Source organism: Chaetodon trifascialis, chromosome 9 (assembly GCF_039877785.1).
Source record: "Chaetodon trifascialis isolate fChaTrf1 chromosome 9, fChaTrf1.hap1, whole genome shotgun sequence".
Lineage (NCBI taxonomy): Eukaryota > Metazoa > Chordata > Actinopteri > Chaetodontiformes > Chaetodontidae > Chaetodon > Chaetodon trifascialis.
This window is the reverse complement of record NC_092064.1, coordinates 14,911,623-14,929,733: the sequence shown is the minus strand read 5'-3', so window position 1 is coordinate 14,929,733 and position 18,111 is coordinate 14,911,623. Positions and strand designations below refer to the sequence as shown.

Below are 18,111 nucleotides of genomic sequence, written 5' to 3'. Positions count from 1 at the left end.
TCTGTAAGATCCATCACTGAAACACTGTTTAATGTCTGCTTTCTTGGTTAATTAGAAGCTGACTTACTATTTGGACATTTTGGACTAAATTCCTACTGGTAAGTCACAAGTTTAACCCAGTATATCATAATTTTGACTTGCAATTTATTGATTTACTACAAGTATTTCTTCTGCATCGGGTCTGTTTCCAGGCAGAAATGGGCTTTCATACAGGTGATGACTCCAATTTGACGTATTAGTAAGTAAATAAAAGCTTCTGCTGCTGATGAAAAATGCTATGATGTCCTTTCTTTTACATCGAGTTATATCTTAGTGACAGGTAAACAGGTTCACTCCAATAGATTATTAGAACAAGTCAGTTTTATTTTCTGTAAATAGTCCATTATCACAAATCATGATTTCAAGAGAAGAAAAATCTTTAAAAGGGGAAAAAATGGAAGAAATCTCAGGAGGAGCAAGAGAGGAAGGGCAGTAGGAAGATGTTGAGCAGCTTTAGATGTCAGCAGATATGAAGGACCTGAGCCACACGAACTCCTTTCCACTGTGGAGACCTGGACGGAGGACAAGTGTGGTAAACAGTGGCAGCACAGCATCCACACAGGAGAGACAAACACACACATGGAGACAGAGAGAGAGACGTGATAGCATGCAGACTGGGGAGAGAGGGAGACAAGAGGAGAGGCTGAATCTCCTGGGAGACGATGATCCAGATCCAAACATCAGCCAGGAGAGAGAGAGGACACAGGATGGTCCAGCACAGAGAAGCCTGAGTGGACAGAGAGGAGAAGGAAGAGCAAACCAGGGAGAGACAGAGGAGAGAGAGAGACCACACAGCTCGGCAGCTTGTGGGAAACAGAACTAAAAACAACAGAAGGCTAGAGAAATGCAGTCGTTATCGGAAAGTTTCCAGTTTGTTTGTTGATTTCTGGTCAGCAGGACAAACAGGGACTAAAAGTACTAAAGTTAATAGAGTCATCGAGAATGAGAACGGCCCACCACGAGAACGATGGTAACAGGTACAAGGTCTGAGGTCGAAGGATGAGCACTGCGTCAGAGTTAAGGGGAATGACTTTTTCATGTCAGACTAAAAGGCCTCAACAAAGACAGATTGTCTGATGTCGACAGGAAGATTATTCCAGAGAAAAGGGAAACAAGGGAAACAATATTTTAAAGTATGCTTATGCTTAAATAAGTGAAAAGAAAACAAAGGCTATTTGAAAGCTAAGGATTAAGGCAGCTCTGCTTTGCCACGCATCTGCAGCTTGCTGAGCTTCACATCATGTGTTCAAGAACACGCATTCATTTAAGTAAGTGGCTGCAAGACACTTTTTCCACATGAGCTCAGTACCTGCTGACTCCTCCCGACTCCAGCTCAACCATACTTTTGTTTAAGCCGTCCTCAGGCTGGATCCTTGGCCATCTCATCTCAGGTTGAGTAATACTGAGTCAGCACTGGAACGACCAAGGTGCACAGTGCGCAGTCATCAGCCTGCTGGCCAGACGTAGCACTAATGACTAGCTCCCTCATTGTCCAACTTCTCATTCACTCCCTCTCTCTTTGCTGCTGACTGTCACCTTACCCCTCCCCTCTCTCTCTCTCTCTCTCTCTGCTCAGCCCTACAGTGCAGTACTTAAACAAATTCCTTTCTATCTCTGCAAGCGTGCTCTGCAGAGTCAGACGTGTCGGTGTGTGGGAGTCTCTGGGACGTACGGCTTTACAATGAGAAAGGAGAGCAGGTTAATTCGCTGGATCTGGTGGATTGTGGTGGTGATTGCTTTGTTCTTGCTGGGCTTCATCGTAGGTAAGACAACAGACACTCACACTGAACAGGAATGCAAGCCAGTAATCCACAAGTGATTCTGACTTTAGTGTTACAGCAATGAAAATAATGTTATAGCTGACCATGACAGGTGCATTAAAGGAGGAGAGGGCAGTTACTGAAATAACATCAATAGATCCACAACATAAGGTGATAAAATCATTGTTTTTTTAGTTGATTTTTTAAGAATTTCTCTCATAAACTATCAAATTTACTCAGCGCTGTGTAAATTCAAACTTGAAGCTGCACTGTTGTGTATGTGAGCTTCAGTTTGTCACTACTCCGACACATTTCACATCTGTCTGCTCACAGCAGGTTAACACATGCTGTCCAAACCCACGACTCCATTTAACATATAATTGTTACGTAATGGGAAGCTTTTGTTAAGATCTAACACAACTGGGCAGTGAGAAACACGTAGATATTATGTCTGTTTCCCCCTGCTTTGTCCGACTTGTGTAACTGTAATTTGTTCTTGGAAGAGGTCGACTTAATCCCATCATAAACACTGTTGTTGAACTAACTGTCTGTCTGTCTGTCTGTCTGTCTGTCTGTCTGTCTGTCTGTCTGTCTGTCTGTCTGTCTGTCTGTCTGTCTGTCTGTCTGTCTGTCTGTCCTGTGTTTGCGGTGTAGGCTGGTTTGCGAAGCCCACACATCCAAACACTGCAAACAACAGTGCTTCCAGCAAGTATCTGAGGGACTTTCTGGATGAAATGCAGCCAGACCAGATCAGGGAACATCTCAGGTAAAAATCACCAATACAACTCACTAAACCTGTCCAGTCCATCAGGACAAGTAATCCAAAGCAAATGCACGATGGTTGTCTTTCTGAGGGGTTTCAGCAGGGAAGAAAAACTACTTCAAATCTCAGGGGAGACTTTCTTGGAAAGGCAGAAAGTTGAGGAGGACAGCTCAGGCACAAGCCATCAACAGGCCAAACTTTTCACTTGCACAGCAACCCCATTTTTGACATTATGCCTCTAAAAATAATGACTCAAACCCCCATCGACTTTAACCTCTTAAATCCTGCCAACCCACCACTGGCTGAGACATTTTAAAATCATGCTGTGCAGCCAGACATTGTTCCAACCCACAGAACTTGACTCTGAAATCCAGTGGAGATCCTTCAGTTTGCAAAGATAGCAAATATAAAAAGCATGCTTCTGTACTGTAAACATCATGTAGCTTCAGTGAAGAGCTGGAACATGCAGAAATAAAAGACACACGATGGTGGCAGACAGTCTGGAATAAGACAACAACGTTAACACCTGCTCGAGGGGAAATAAAAGAACAAAACTAGGTGTTAAGGGATTAACTGTACTTGTTTTCATAGCATGCTATTGAATTGAGTGTCATAAATATTGTAAAAGTTAGCATGTTATCATGCTGAGCAGGCATGTGAAACCTAACTTGTTTTAAAATCTTAAATGCTAAATGTATTGAGGATTACAGTCTCATAGAGTCACAAGTGTATGACATCTCAACAGTTTGAGATGTCATAGGAAGAACACAGAGTAATGAAGGCTGAATTCCATTTAGCTGCTTCAGTTTCTGGTATTGCTGGTATGACTGGTATTATATGTATATATACAACAGAGACATAATTAATGTTGTAGGTAACACCTCCGCTTTTCCTACTACGACGAGTCAAAATGTCTGCTCTGAAAACAGCCTTTTAGACATTTGGATCATGCTGCGTTCAAGTTAAGTCAGACATCAAGAACAAGAGCTTTGCGCGCAGGCATTATTTTATTTACTTTACCTTTTCATTTCTAAAATGTTTTAGAGTAAAATCTAGATAAAACAAAAGTCACTTTCCCCAGCTATTGTGGACATTAAAGCACCCTCTGGCCTCCAAACCTGTTGCATTCTGTAAGCGGCTGTTAGTCCCACCACTGACTGTCGACCTCCTCTCCTCACAGAAAATTTACTCGACTCCCCCACCTGGCTGGCACAGAGCAGAACCTGAGATATGCAGAGCAGATCAGGGAAGAGTGGCTGGAGTTTGGCCTGGACTCAGTGGAGATGGTGCCCTATGACGTCCTGTTGTCCTATCCCAACAAATCACAGCCCAATTACATCTCGATAATTGATCAGACTGGCAATGAGGTACGGTACATACAGAGGAGAAACAAGATGATCAATTGTGCACGAAATGTCCATCCAGTCAAATCCACACATGAGGAAGACAAAGGACATTAAAGCTAAATAGATCATTTCAACCTCTCTGTAAAAGAATTTTCATTATTGTCTGCTCCTATCCTTTTATAGCATTATGGTGGCAGTCATACCCTGTGGGCCAGTTTATAGCACAGCTACCAGTTCTATCATCTTAAATGACCATTTGCATACCTTAGGGTCACAGTGAAAATCACATTTTAATGCATGCTAGTGTTCAATGATTGCCAAACATTTTGTGACACTAGCCCATGTTACCACTTTAAGCACTCTCCATTCTCCACGCACACCCTCCTGGTGATTCACATTTCAAAGGGACTGTGATTTTCTCATGGACACGAACAATAACAGTAATTCAGTCCAAACCGCAGACTACCTCTCAGTCTGTTTGGGGAGATAATAAAGCTGCAGCATGCCCATAGAGATCCAATGAAAACCTCTCCACTTTTCTGCTGTTTATCTTGCCCACAACACTCCAAGACAGCTCATTCGAGTCCAAGGTCCTTTTATTGCCCTGTTGTGACATAAACCTCCGTGCGTCTGTAAGTAGAGATAATGATCAGAGACAACCACTTTACTGCTTGATACTGCAGCTTGCTGCTCAGATGCATTTTAACTAGGATCGCAACTAATGATTATTTTCATTAAGGATTAATCTGATAATTATGTTCTTGATTGACTGATTGTTTGTTTGGCTTGTAAAACCTCAGGAGATAGTGAGAAACGGCCATCACAATTACCCATTATGTTGCTTGTTTTACTAAAACTAAAATAAGATATGTGTCTTACAGAAGTATGAATTATTAAAATACTGACAAGGGATATCAGCAAATCCTCACTTTTGACAAACAGGCACCATGAAATGTAGTGAGGTGAAAGTACAATATTTCCCCCTATAATGTAGTGAACTGGAAGTATATGTACTCATGTAAAGAAGAAGAACCTTAGATTTGTACTTAGGCACAGTACTTGAATAAATGTAGTTTCATTCTGCAGTGACAGAACTCCTCTTTCTTTCACAGGTTTTTAACACTTCCCTGGCTGAGCCAGTTCCAGAGGGTTATGAAGATGTGTCGAACATTGTGCCTCCATACAGTGCCTTCTCTGCCAAAGGACAACCTGAGGTACATACGTACACACACATACAACCGAATCATACTGACTGTGATGTCACTGCAGCAGTAGAAGTAGTTACCATGGATTTTAAACATTACCCACCTCATCCTCATTTATCTGACGCCTCCTCTTTCTGTTTTTCTCTGCAGGGGGATTTGGTGTACGTGAACTATGGTCGCACAGAAGACTTCTTCCAGTTAAACAGAGAGATGGGCATCAATGTTACTGGGAAGATTGTCATTGTCAGATATGGAAAAATATTCAGGGGCAACAAGGTAGGAAACGCTTTAAGTCACATGTTAGAGGATATTCTGAATGTCTTAATTAATTAAAAGGGCTGCACCCATGGTTAAATGTACTGGAAGCTCGCATCTGCAGCAGTGGTGCATAATGATTAATTCATCAAACTGTGGCATTTCAAATTATTGTCTCACACTTTAACTTTTGTACAGCATCAAAATGATCCACTGCTCTCTCTCTCGCTCTTGCTCCACCAGGTGAAGAATGCCATGTTAGCCGGAGCAAAGGGGATCATCATGTTCTCGGACCCAGCAGACTACTGTGCAGCTGGAGTCCAGGTAGAGAATTCTGCCTCGTTTTTACACTTTTGTGTTCATTTGGGAATTATGAAACTACGCGTGTTTGTATGTGTGTTATACAGCCATTAACGCAGAGTGCAATCATTGCTCTGTGTGTGTGTGTGTGTGTGTGTGTGTGTGTGTGTGTGTGTGTGTGTGTGTGTGTGTGTGTGTGTGTGTAGCCTTACCCTGATGGCTGGAACCTACCCGGTGGAGGAGCTCAGAGAGGAAACGTTCTCAACCTGAATGGAGCAGGAGACCCACTCACACCAGGCTACCCTGCTAAAGGTGTGTGTGTCTGTGAGCTTATACATGTGCGAGAGCCTGTGTGAGTGTGTACGTGTGTGTGAGTTTATCTAACACAGTGCTGTCCCCTGTCTTACAGAATATACCTACAGATTCAGCCTCGAGGATGGAGTGGGACTTCCCAAGATTCCTGTGCATCCGATTGGCTACCATGATGCAATTCACCTGCTGAAGTAGGAGTTTGCTTTCTTCTTTTATTTTCAGCACGTTTTGTTTCATATAGTAAATGCAATCATTCAGAGAAGGCTGTTTTATCAATGTTAACATGCAGATGATTAGGTAGTGCTGGGCTTATTTTAACATGTTCACAGGCTTACATTTGGTAATTAGCACAAAGTACAGCTGCAGCTGAAGGGAAGGTCATCAATTTGAAGGTGTGTAGTCATAAAGTCCAACACTGATGCTAGATGAAAAGTCTGGGTATTACCAAATTTTTTTTTACAATTCAACATGCTGGAGGCTTGAATATATATATTAAAATTTGATGCAGATTCATCCAGTAGTTGTTGAGCTGTTTCAGTCTATTTATTTGTTTATTTTTTGTTGTCCCTCAATAAAATGAGCAGCTGATTTGCATTATCTACAGCCGATGTGAATTATTTACCATTCAACAGGAACATGGGAGGACAGATTCCACCCAACAACTGGAAAGGAGCTCTGAACGTCTCCTACAGGCTTGGTCCAGGATTTACGGATGACTTCAAGAGCCAGTAAGCCACGATTCTGCCATCCACCTACTTTTTTTTCCACAATGAAACTCTCTCCTCTCTTGTGTTTTTGTGTTTGAATTGTCTCTCTCCTCTTGTTGCTCATTTTTCCTTGCTCATCTTTAATGACCTCGTGGCAAGTAGCCAACTGAAGCACAATGGAGGCCCTTGTAGCTCTTGTTTGTGAGAGAGACACACATTAACATCCACACACATACAAGCTACCAGAGGCTTAATAAGCGTGTAGTATGTATCCATATGCATCAACAGTAATTAGATAGTTGTGCTTTTGAACAACAGGGTTGAATGAGAGGGTTGAATCTCTCTGCTCTGTCCTCCTCTTATCTGTTCTCTCTTTCTCTGCCCTGGATTATAAAAACAAAAAGAAAAATACTATTGTGTGAATGTTCGAACATTTTCCTTCTTTCTTTTCCCAAATTCTCTTTCTCTGTATCATCCTACTTTAATCTGTCTGTCTCAGGAAGGTGCGTATGAACATCCACACTGACAACCGGGTAACCCGGATCTACAACGTCATTGGCAGGATTAGAGGAGCTCTGGAGCCAGGTACAGGCCAACATGATCCCATCCTTCATTAAAACTTTCAGCAACACAACCAACACATGCAAGTAACATTAGTAATGCCATTATGTAAGCATAATAACAGGTGTGTGTACACGCAGACAGGTATGTGATTCTGGGAGGGCATCGGGATGCCTGGGTGTTTGGAGGAATTGATCCCATGTCCGGTGCTGCAGTTGTCCACGAAACTGTCAGGAGTGCCGGCAGGCTGCTCAGTAAAGGTACATCTCTGCAAGTGTGTGAGTGAGTCACTGTAATGTCCCCAAAAGTGATGGAATGTGACTGTGTGCATATGTGTGTGTAGGCTGGAGGCCTCGGAGGACTATAATATTTGCCAGCTGGGATGCAGAGGAGTTTGGACTGCTGGGATCTACTGAATGGGCAGAGGTACACACACAGCCACCCATACCGATACCTAAGTCTGAACCTTCAAGCAGTCCTTTGAAGTTGAAAACTGGCCAACATGTCCTCACTTTCCAAAAGTCCTGACCCAAAACCCATCTCAACAGGATAATGCCAAGCTGCTGCAGGAGAGAGCCGTGGCCTACATCAACGCAGACTCTGCCATCGAGGGTGAGCGTGTTTGTGTGCAGCTCATCACTCTCAGTAGACTAAAGACAGTGTTGAGGGTGAATTAGTTTTGACGTGACTCATGTGTGTGGTGAATGTATTTATTTGGATTCCAGGCATGTACACGCTGAGAGTTGACTGCACTCCGTCTCTGCACACTTTGGTGTACGACCTCACCAAGCAGGTGAGCTGATTTACACACACAAATGGAATGATGCACTGCAAACTGACATGAGTTAATTAAGTTTCTTTATGCTTCACTCCTGTCATTCCCTCCCTGTCTGTCCCCTCTAATATGTCTCTCTCTCTTTGTCTTTCGCTCATGTTTGCATGTAGATAACCAGTCCAGAGGAGGGAGAGGAGGGAGTTTCTCTGTATGAAAGCTGGCATAAGAGGGACAACTGGACGAATGATCGTGATGCGCCCAGGTACGTTCAGCGGCCACAGGAGAAATGCAGCCAGGTCACAGCTGAGGAGAAATGCTGCAGTTTGGAAACACTTTGCGAGGATGAATGCAGACTATTAAAAACCCTTTACTCAACTGTCTTGTGTCTCTATGTGGCCATGTGTTGGGTTTAAAACAAGCTTCGAATGGAAAATGCATTGGTCAGTTTCAGCTAATCAATGAAACAAGTCACTGAATCAGTGTGTCCTGCCCTCTTGTGTACTGTAGGATCAGTAAACTCGGGTCAGGCAGTGATTTTGAGGCCTATTTTATCCGTCTGGGAATTGCTGCAGGCAGAGCAAGATACACCAAGAACAAGGTGAGAAATGCTGCACAGACAGACATTATTAATGTTAAAATATTACAGCATGCTCTTGATTATATCTTTGTGTGCGTGCCTGTTTATATTGTGAGCATACAACGCAGTGCATGTCCATGCTATGGGTGTTACAGGGAGGAGATTTCTGCCCTAATTTAAAGGTTAAGTTAAGATTGGAGCACACTTAAGTAGAACGTGAGGGAGGTATCTTTATGGTAAAGCTTACTGTGGGCCTCCATGGACTCAGTGTAACTCAGTGAAATGTCCTGACCGCATGTGTGTGTGTGTGTGTGTGTGTGTGTGTGTGTGTGTGTGTGTGTGTGTGTGTGTGTGTGTGTGTGTGTGTGTGCATTCAGAAAACAGAGCGGTACAGCAGCTATCCAGTCTATCACAGTGTGTACGAAACCTTCGAGATAGTGGAGAAGTTTTACGACCCTTCCTTCAAGAGGCTTCGGGCAGTGGCCCAGGTGAGAGGGGGCCTTATCTTCCAACTGGCTGATTCCCAGCTCCTCCCGCTTGATGCCAACCAGTACGCAGACTCACTGAGGAAATATGCACAGAGCATCGCACAGCTGGCACAGAGGCACCCAGAGGAGATGAAGGTGTATGGGGTGTCATTCGGTGAGTTGATTTTGGTCATGGTGGGGTCCATGTGGTGCCAACCTGCGGACATTTCCAAGAATGTCTCTGCATTTTTTGCCTATATTTTCAGATTCCTTGTTTTCTGCTGTGGAGAACTTCACTGTTGCAGCCAGGGACTTCCATGAGCGCCTGCAGGCTGTCAACACGGCAGAGTAAGATTGTGTTTAACATTTTAAACATTTTAGGAGTCCAAACAAAAGTGCACAATAATTGGTGTGAATGCGGCACAGTTAGCCAAAAGTCAATTTTTCGGCTACAGTCCCCAGACAGACGTTATACAGTCGTGCTGAAAGATAATATAAGAATAAGATAAAATTGCAAAGTACAACACCAGCACTATGACCTTAACATCAAAACATGTCATTTTTAATAAAAGCCTCATATGAAAGTGTCAACAAAAACATTATCAGCATCATTAATTTGTTGTATTAGATTGCATTAGATTGTGCAGGTGTACCTAACAAAGTGGCCACTCAGTGTAAAAGTGTGTGTCGAATGTGTGTGCATCAGTCCTCTGCAGGTACGTGTCATGAATGATCAGCTCATGTATTTGGAGAGAGCCTTCATAGACCCTCTGGGCTTACCTGGCAGACCCTTCTACAGGTTAGTCACACACACTCACTCTCTCTCTCACACATTTACAGGCTTTTGCAGGGATGTTATCAATCAGTCAAGCATTTGAGTGCTAAACAGCACTGTGCTCTGTATGTGACTTTGAATGGTCTGTAAATTTAAGTCAGAATCACTGGATTCATGACAGTTAAGCCATAAAATATTTTCTCATTGCATGTCTTTACATGTACACCTGTGGCTCTGCCATATTCTCACAGCTAATGTTAGTTCATGTACATACATTTCACACTTGGATGCACTGGCGCATGCACACATGATAACAGCAGCTCCCAACCACAATCTTGTCTTTATTCTACTTTAGAGGCTTCAAAATTACTCAGCATTGCATTGAGAAAATGGCAAAGATTATGAAAATCTGAAAAATAACTAGAATTTTGCCTTTTCACAGCAGTAAAACACAGGTGTTACTGACCGTGAACATTAACAATGGCTCTTTTGTAGCGCATCAGTAAACATGAACAATGCCAGGACCCTGAAGCTGAAGCAGCTAAATGGAATTCAGCCATCACTAATTTTATTATTTAGGCTACATGAGTGCTTTTCCTACTGTGACAGCGTTTCAATGGGCTTCACAGACTGTTCAGGCCTGCATATTGTCCACAGTGTTCATTTATTGAAAGCCCATTATCTCTCATACACTCTCACCCACTTTTAATTCAAGTGTTTCTAGCTGACGCAAAGCAGACTATGGAACAGGCTTGATTATCACATGAGAGGTGAATGCATGAAGATTCTGCAGCTCAACACTGTGGTCTTGTTTACCTCGGAGGGTGACCTTAGACGAATTCCCACATTGGCTGCAGACACACACCACAGTTGATTTTTACATTCTGTAACGTAACACTCTCCCTGCTCTGTTCCAGGCATGTGATTTTTGCTCCCAGCAGCCATAATAAATATGCAGGGGAGTCTTTTCCTGGGATCTACGATGCATTGTTTGACATCGAGAACTCAGCTGACCCTGAGAAGTCCTGGGAGGAAGTCAAGCGTCAAATCAGCATTGCAGCATTCACCGTTCACGCTGCCGCCACAACGCTAACACCACCTGCATGAAGCAAACTCTAAAGCCATGCCATCGAGCTATCTATTGACAATTACAACAGCGGAATTTGAAGAGAGGAAATACACCACCTGCAGCTCGGACAGAAATCCCTGTTTTCTGAACCGGCCATGTGAAGGTCCAGAGCTCAGTATTACAGTGAATCTCCAAATCACAGCTCTGGAAGTTAGAGGACTGACTCTTTGCTCTTCTGTGTTTTGATGTGTGTTTTGTTATGTTGCGTCAGTGAACAAATAATTATGTTTTAATGTTTTTTTTGTTGTTTGAGTTTTGTAATAATTACTCTCTGGCCACAAGGGAGCCAAATAAAATCAATCCACCCTTTACATGCGAGTAGAAAACAACTGGTATCTCGTCCATGCAAGATGACAGATATGGAACATTTTTCAAGTTCTGTTTACATTCATGTTGTAAAGGCACACAGTACTTTTGTATGCTCAAAAAAAAAAGTAATGATAAACCAGATTGATACCAGATTTCTGTTTATGGAAATACAGTTCATCATTTTTACCTTTAAAATCTTTGGGAGAGTTGATAAAGATGTGAGGCACATACTGTGCACTGCTGTCTGTCACGCAGATTCTTGTTATAACCACAGGAGGGCAACATAGTTACAACTGTTCTACTTGTACACATGGTAACCTTATCTTTTTAATCAGGGAACTTTTTTTACTATTACTAATGCAAAGCAAGATGTTCACTTAACTCATTACTCTACATTTGTCCAAACTAGTGTAAATGAAAGCTTTTGAATTCTGTCTGACACAGACTCAGCTTCATCATCCTGCATTCTTTTAATCCTGTTTCCAAAAAAGTTGGGACAGTGTGTGAATAACCTGAAATAGCATATTTAATTGAAAGTAGCACAAAGACACCATATCAAATGCTGAAACTGAGAAATGATACCCTCATTCAGAATCTGATGCCAGCAATGTGTTTCAAAGAAGTTGGGACAGGGTCATGTTTAGCGCTCTGCTGCATCACTTCTTCTTTTAACAACACTGTCAGTGACAAGTGGGGACTGCAGGCAGGCCAGTTTGGCAGCCAGACTCTTTTACTACGGAGCCATGCTGTTGGACTACGTGCAGAATGTGGTTTGGCATTGTCAAGGCCATCCCTAAGGGACACCTGCTGGGCAGCACATGTTGCTCCAAAACCTGAATATACAGTTCAGCATTAATGGCTCCTTCACAAATGTGCATGTTAGCCACACTGTGTGCACTAGGGTTAGGGTTAGGGCTAGATAAGGGCTAAAAGGGTCAGGGTTAGGTTTAGATAAGTGTTACACCCACCGCAGGTCACTAGCACCAGAAATAACGATTAGCCATGAGGTATAGAAAAGTATTTATTTATTACCAGTAAACTCGGCTTTACAATTATGTTCGATAAGCCATTGTCACACTTAATCTTCTTGCGGTTAATCCCCAGTCAGACTAACCCGGGCAGGGGCTGGAATATGTGAAAACACACCTTTTCACCCTGTTAACAAGGCTTGTACACGGAGTAAATACACTCCAATCCCAAGCTTAAATCGAAGATTTACACACATGCAAAAACAGTTACACTACAGAAGGGTAAACACACCGTAAGCCTGCCGTGACCACCCGACCGGGATCGACCCATTAAAGATAAGTGTTTGAATGGGGGAAACAAGCCGAACAAAGAAAATCAGACAAACAAACGAAAAACAAAGAAAAATAAAAAAACTAGTCCGCCCCAGGGGCAATACCCAGCTCTTTTGCCCGCTACCAGCACACTTGCCGAGGCGGACTAGACAAAACAAAAAGCCCCAAAAAAGAAAATAAAACTAACAAAAACCGTCTCACGGCAAGAGCAGCAAATGGACCACTGATGCCCTGCGGAGGAACAAACACCAATCAACAATTTATTAACCAAACAAAAATACATCTTTAATTTCGACCACATGTTAAAAACTACATAACTAAAACTTTAAAATACCTGGTACGTCGATCTATTTCGACATCAACTACCAGCCGCCTTTAACCCAGCAGGGATTGAAACAGGTCTGAAATACACAGACACAGTAAATACAACATATGTTCAAACTACACAATATAAGACATATAAAAAACACAGAAAGAAAAGCCTACCACTTATTCCTGCACGCCAGCTTTCCCTGCATACCGGCGTGGAATGAGGTGTGCACCAGCCTCACTCTGCCTGAACACCTGCTGCCACCTGTGTTCCTCCTGCAGGTAGCCTTTTATCGCTGACGTGACTAATTAACACACCTGCCCCCTTTCCTACTCTATGCCACCCACCACATAAGGTTAGGGGTTAAGGGTTAGGGTATGAAAATTGAAACCCACCCCCAGGATGACGGGGGAGGGGAGGTGCACAGTCCTTCCTCCAGCCATCAACCCCCCCCACGACCCCAGAAATGGGCCTGAGGGCCGTCAAAATGTGTGCGTGGTCTGGTGGAATCTGTACGCACACGGGAGCGACCACGTCAATTCCCGTGGCTTCAATGGTCCAGCCTAAGTCTTGGTCAAGACTCAAGACCGTTATTTTAATGTGGTTTTTCTATGTTGTTTTTAATATATTTTTTTAACTGTTTTCATTAACTATAAAAAAATGAACGAATGCTGTAGGGGTTAAGGGTTAGGGGGGGTTAGGGTCAGGGTTAGGGTTATACCACTGCAGACAGACTGAGCCTCTCTGGGTTGCTCTTTTCACCTAATTCATAGTGAGATGTTCCACCAGCTGTTTTCTTTCAGCATTTCACAACTTCTCCAGTCTTTTGTTGCCACTGTCCCAACTTGTTTGAAACATGTTGCTGGCATCAAATTCTAAAAGAGGGTAACATTTTTTAACAGACATTTCTCTGTTTCAGCATTTGATATGTTGTCTTTGTGTTATTTTCACATAAATATGGGGTTTCAGTGTTTTGTAAATCATCACATTCTGTGTCTGTACATTTTACACAGCATCCCAGCTTTTTTGGGAAACGGGGTAGCACAGGAAGTACTGATCTTCACCTCATGACCCTCTTCCTCAGTGCAGAGTCTGCATTCAGGCATCTAAACCCATGTGTGTGGCTGTGTCGTCAGTGCAACAGTACAACAAAGATAAACATGCATCTTGTTCATAAAGGATGTTATAGTATTCCTTAAAGGCCAGCGGAGTAAAATAAAGTGTCATGTATGTATCAGTAATTCAAAAGGTCACAGAGTTAACACTTTGTTCACCTCCTGGCAGCTGAATGACGACAGCTTTCCTGTTAAAAATACAACAAAAGAAGCATTTTCTCATATAGACAGTCTACATATGCCAATGCATCTCCAGTGACCACGTATTTGCATCTCATGCAGTTAAACAGACCTTAGTTTTGCATGTGGTTTGTGGAAACAAGGAGTTGCTGTTTGTTGTCCTCACAGACACAGAGGTCTTACACAGAAGAGTTAATTTCAATATGGCCTGATGTCCTGTTTTGAACATTCAAAGTGTTCCCAAAGAGAGTCAGACAGGAACAACGCAAAGACAAACATAAATGGCTGTCACGTTGATTTGTTTGCATCAGAGAAACAGGAAGAAATACAAATGAACGTCAACATCAAATACAATACGACATATTTCAATTGTGAATAAGCAAGAAAGCAAAACTTAATCTGTGCAGTAAAATCTAAAAACCAACATACAAACGTAAACACTTGATAACCGTGCTTGAGTTTGCATGTTATAGTAAAAACCGAAAAGAGCTGTTTTATAATGATTTAGAACAACCTGGGGGTCCCAGCCCAGTCTAGGGGCTTCACAGAGGGTCCTGAGGCCGTCGAGATTTTCATTAAAAGCTTTTTCATGAAAATAATATACAGTGAGCCTATATCTCAACATTTTCTATTTCTGCAAAGAAAACTCCATGAAATTGTTATTTTAAAATATTAGATTATTATCTAAAATACAAACTTAAAAAACAGATCTCAAAACAGCCTCGTTCTGCACTAGAAAAGTATCAAAAAGAGCAAATAAAACAATGGCCAAGCATCAGGTAGACAAAAACTAAGTATGTATAATTGTTAAAAATCAAAAGTGACATAATACTGACAGACAATTGTATAAATGTTCCTAAAAACATTAGGAAAGCTCATCTCTGATACAATATTCACAGGAAATAATGTCCTCAAAATGAATCCAAATGTCTCATTTTACACAACCTTCCTGCAGACATCGAGTTCACCCTATCAGCTTATCAGCTGATCTGTGCTCTTACTGTTATGCATGAACATAATATGAAATATGTGTGGATGTACTCGTATGTTAAAATGCATACACATTATACACATGCACAGCGTCTCTAGGCATTAAATTAAAATACTTGGGGGTGTGCGCCTTTGGTGGAAAGGCGGAGGAGTTCGACAGCTCTATAAAGGAATGTTCACATTTCTCCACCCACCCTCCTAAACACATTTGGAGAGCAACACGTCCTCATGAACTGGGTAAGTTTTTGATAGCCTCAAAGCACTTTAACCTACTGTAAGATCAATACTGTAATTTTGGTGTTTCATCCTGTATCACTATATATGTGTTACAAATTCATTATAATAGACATTTTTTATTTTTATGTAGAAAGATTATGTCTGTCGTATCAAAAATCTACAAAAATCAAGATATTTGATCAATTTTACTTCCAAAAACTGCATATTACATTCTCAACTAACGCACTGATGCAAGTGGAAATGTGCAAATTAGGGCTGTGGAAGTCTTTTTATGTAATATGATAGGAGAAAACAACAATACAGTGCAGATGAGGGCACAGAGAAGCTTTGCTCATAGAGTATTCGACTGGCAAAGCTCTGACACAGACAGCAGTCACAGTGTTGGCATGCACATTTCACAAGCGGTTCTTTAAATCTATGCCAAATACCACTAATTAAGACACAGCAAATGACACAGATCTGTGATTTCTCAGTTTTAGATGAAATTCCCACAAATAGACAAGCTTAGTAATCTGTATCTAAGGCGTGCTGTGCTCTTCTCCTTCGTTTCTATAGTGTTGTGGGCCATGGCACAGTTCATCCGGCGATCACTGCTGCTGGGTATGTCACTTTTCCAAGCCTCGGTGGAGTTTTATTTTTTCAAATCTGACTGAGATAACTCTTTTTCTTTATGTTTAATCACTGTTTATGTCACTGCAGTGTTTTATTGTTATGCATGCATAAATAATCACCTTCTTTGCAGCTCCTTTTACAATATTTTGGTCTTCATACTAGTTTCTGGTTTAGATATCTGATATATTTAGGTGTTTACAGTATTTTTTTTAATCAGAAAAAAGTCTGATTCCCTTGTATGATTCTCCCATGTAGCAGCAACAATGCAGCTGCCTTTGGTTTCAGTCACGTGGATAAGAATCCAAATGGGAAGCACTGTCACCGTCAAACTTCCTCCACACTGGCCCATTCGATACTGTTGCAGAGCTGTTGGGAATGCATGCCCGGGCCTCCACACAGTCACAGTGAACAACAGTGCTCTGACATTTGAAAGCCATAGATGCCCACATGGGAGATACAACTGTTACGGTGCCTCAGACCTGCAAACCCAAAGATACTGCGATCTGTATCTGAGCGTAGATATAGGTGAGCACTTTAATCTTTGCCTTCACATGCTTTCAGTTTCTAAGCACCCAGTTTTCCTGAGATGACTCTTGTGGGACAGGATTGGTTCAGTCCAGTTCTTCCTGGGCACTTAAGACAGTTGTAGCATATTTGCAGGAGAAATGGATTTAGCAAGTACACGCAGGGGAAATGAATGAGCGAGGGAGGTTGTTGAAATCTTGAAACTATTTTTCTTGATTCTTTTATTTTTCATTTATCAGTGCATTTCTCGGACTACTGTGATATGAACATTTTAGAGGGTCAACCGCAGGAACAAAACAGTCTGAGTCTCTGTGCTGAAGATCACAGCGACCAATACTGCACACCTATTGCAGGGTAAATATCTGTTATGTTTGTTGTCGGTTACTCGTGTTTGCAGAAATGATATTGCATAGCGTTACATCACTGTGGGTGCACCTGTTTCAGTAATGATTTGTAATCCGCCTTACATTTTTTTTCCCACAGCAATGAAAGCCTAATCCTGACGCAATCAAGTGAAGTGGTGATACGCGTTACATGCAGTGTCTCAGGGTGCCCGTTTAGGAGCAACTGCAATGAAATGAATGGCAAGTGATTTCATTTATTTACCCTTTAATTTTGCCTCCAAAGCCACAAATAAATCATCATTTGAAATCAAACATAATGGAAAAAGAAACAGACGGAGGATGTGGTGATATGCAGTGTGTATGTTTTGTTGCTCCACCTGATGCAGGTCTCCATTTCTACGACGAGGCCAAGAGCTGGATTGACGCCCTCGAGCACTGCCACAGCAAGAACGCCTCCCTGGTTCAAATCACCGACCACACAGTGCAGAGCGCAGTCGACTCTCTCCTGCGAAGTAAGACAGAGGACATGCAGGACGGGGTGTGGATCGGCCTGGAGCGCTCCATCTTTGGCGTCGTTATCCCCTGGATGTGGACTTCAGGGCTGGAGGTTAAAGACCCTCAGCAGTGGAACAGCACCTTTCCAGTCGACCGCTTTAACAACCACTGTGGTAAAATAATCTGGGTTAAAGAGTCCGAAGAGTTCAAGTGGCTGGACGCCAACTGCCATGAGGAGCTACCTTTCATGTGCCAAGGTGTGAATGAATGAAAGGCCGAATGAATGGACGCATAATGATGTTGACAGCTGCTTTGGTCTGAAACATATAGTTAAATATACTGCAGATTCTGTCTCTTACATCTCAGCAGATCCTCTCACAGGAGTCATTCCTTCTATTCCTTTGGACATTTATTTCCAGGTTCTGGGCTCCTGACTTTGCATTCACTTTTTATTGCACTTGTACTCCCTTTGATATGACGCTAACTGACTGATAAGCTTTCTGACCCTGTAAGGAAACACACCTCATCGACCTCATTGGTTTTTGCAAATATATGCTTATCCTGAATTTGATGACAGCAGCACATTTCGAAGGAGCAACGAAAGACCAAAAACACCTGTTTGGAACATGCCACAGGTGAACAGGTTCATTTGTAACAGGTGACAGTTTTTGTGAACACATGAATGTTTAAAAGATATGACTACATGGGCTCAGTAAACACAG

General features: G+C 42.2%; 1 protein-coding gene across 2 annotated transcripts; it reads left to right on the top strand.

Moving 5' to 3' along the window:
- The first annotated feature begins 1,720 nt into the window (after positions 1 to 1,720).
- On the top strand, positions 1,721 to 11,284 carry naalad2 (N-acetylated alpha-linked acidic dipeptidase 2). Of its 2 annotated transcripts, XM_070970732.1 has the most exons (20): positions 1,721 to 1,802; positions 2,454 to 2,565; positions 3,743 to 3,929; positions 5,021 to 5,122; positions 5,264 to 5,389; positions 5,612 to 5,692; positions 5,875 to 5,980; positions 6,078 to 6,171; positions 6,613 to 6,708; positions 7,187 to 7,272; positions 7,389 to 7,508; positions 7,592 to 7,674; positions 7,797 to 7,860; positions 7,974 to 8,041; positions 8,194 to 8,285; positions 8,531 to 8,621; positions 8,978 to 9,242; positions 9,334 to 9,415; positions 9,774 to 9,866; positions 10,760 to 11,284. In XM_070970732.1, the coding sequence occupies exons 1-20, from the start codon at positions 1,721 to 1,723 to the stop codon at positions 10,947 to 10,949; spliced, it is 2,220 nt and encodes a 739-aa protein (XP_070826833.1). In that variant the 3' UTR covers positions 10,950 to 11,284. The 2 variants fall into 2 exon arrangements, with proteins under 2 accessions (XP_070826833.1, XP_070826832.1); XM_070970731.1 differs by lacking the exons at positions 1,721 to 1,802; positions 2,454 to 2,565 and having other exon boundaries at positions 3,801 to 3,929.
- Positions 11,285 to 18,111: the final 6,827 nt, after the last annotated feature.

Bases quoted from the DNA above. Each gene is read 5' to 3' on its own strand.
- naalad2 (XM_070970732.1), top strand. From the start codon at position 1,721: ATGAGAAAGGAGAGCAGGTTAATTCGCTGGATCTGGTGGATTGTGGTG. The intron at 2,566-3,742 runs GTAAAAATCACC...CTCTCCTCACAG, and splicing joins CAGATCAGGGAACATCTCAG to AAAATTTACTCGACTCCCCC. The intron at 7,273-7,388 runs GTACAGGCCAAC...GTGTACACGCAG, and splicing joins TAGAGGAGCTCTGGAGCCAG to ACAGGTATGTGATTCTGGGA.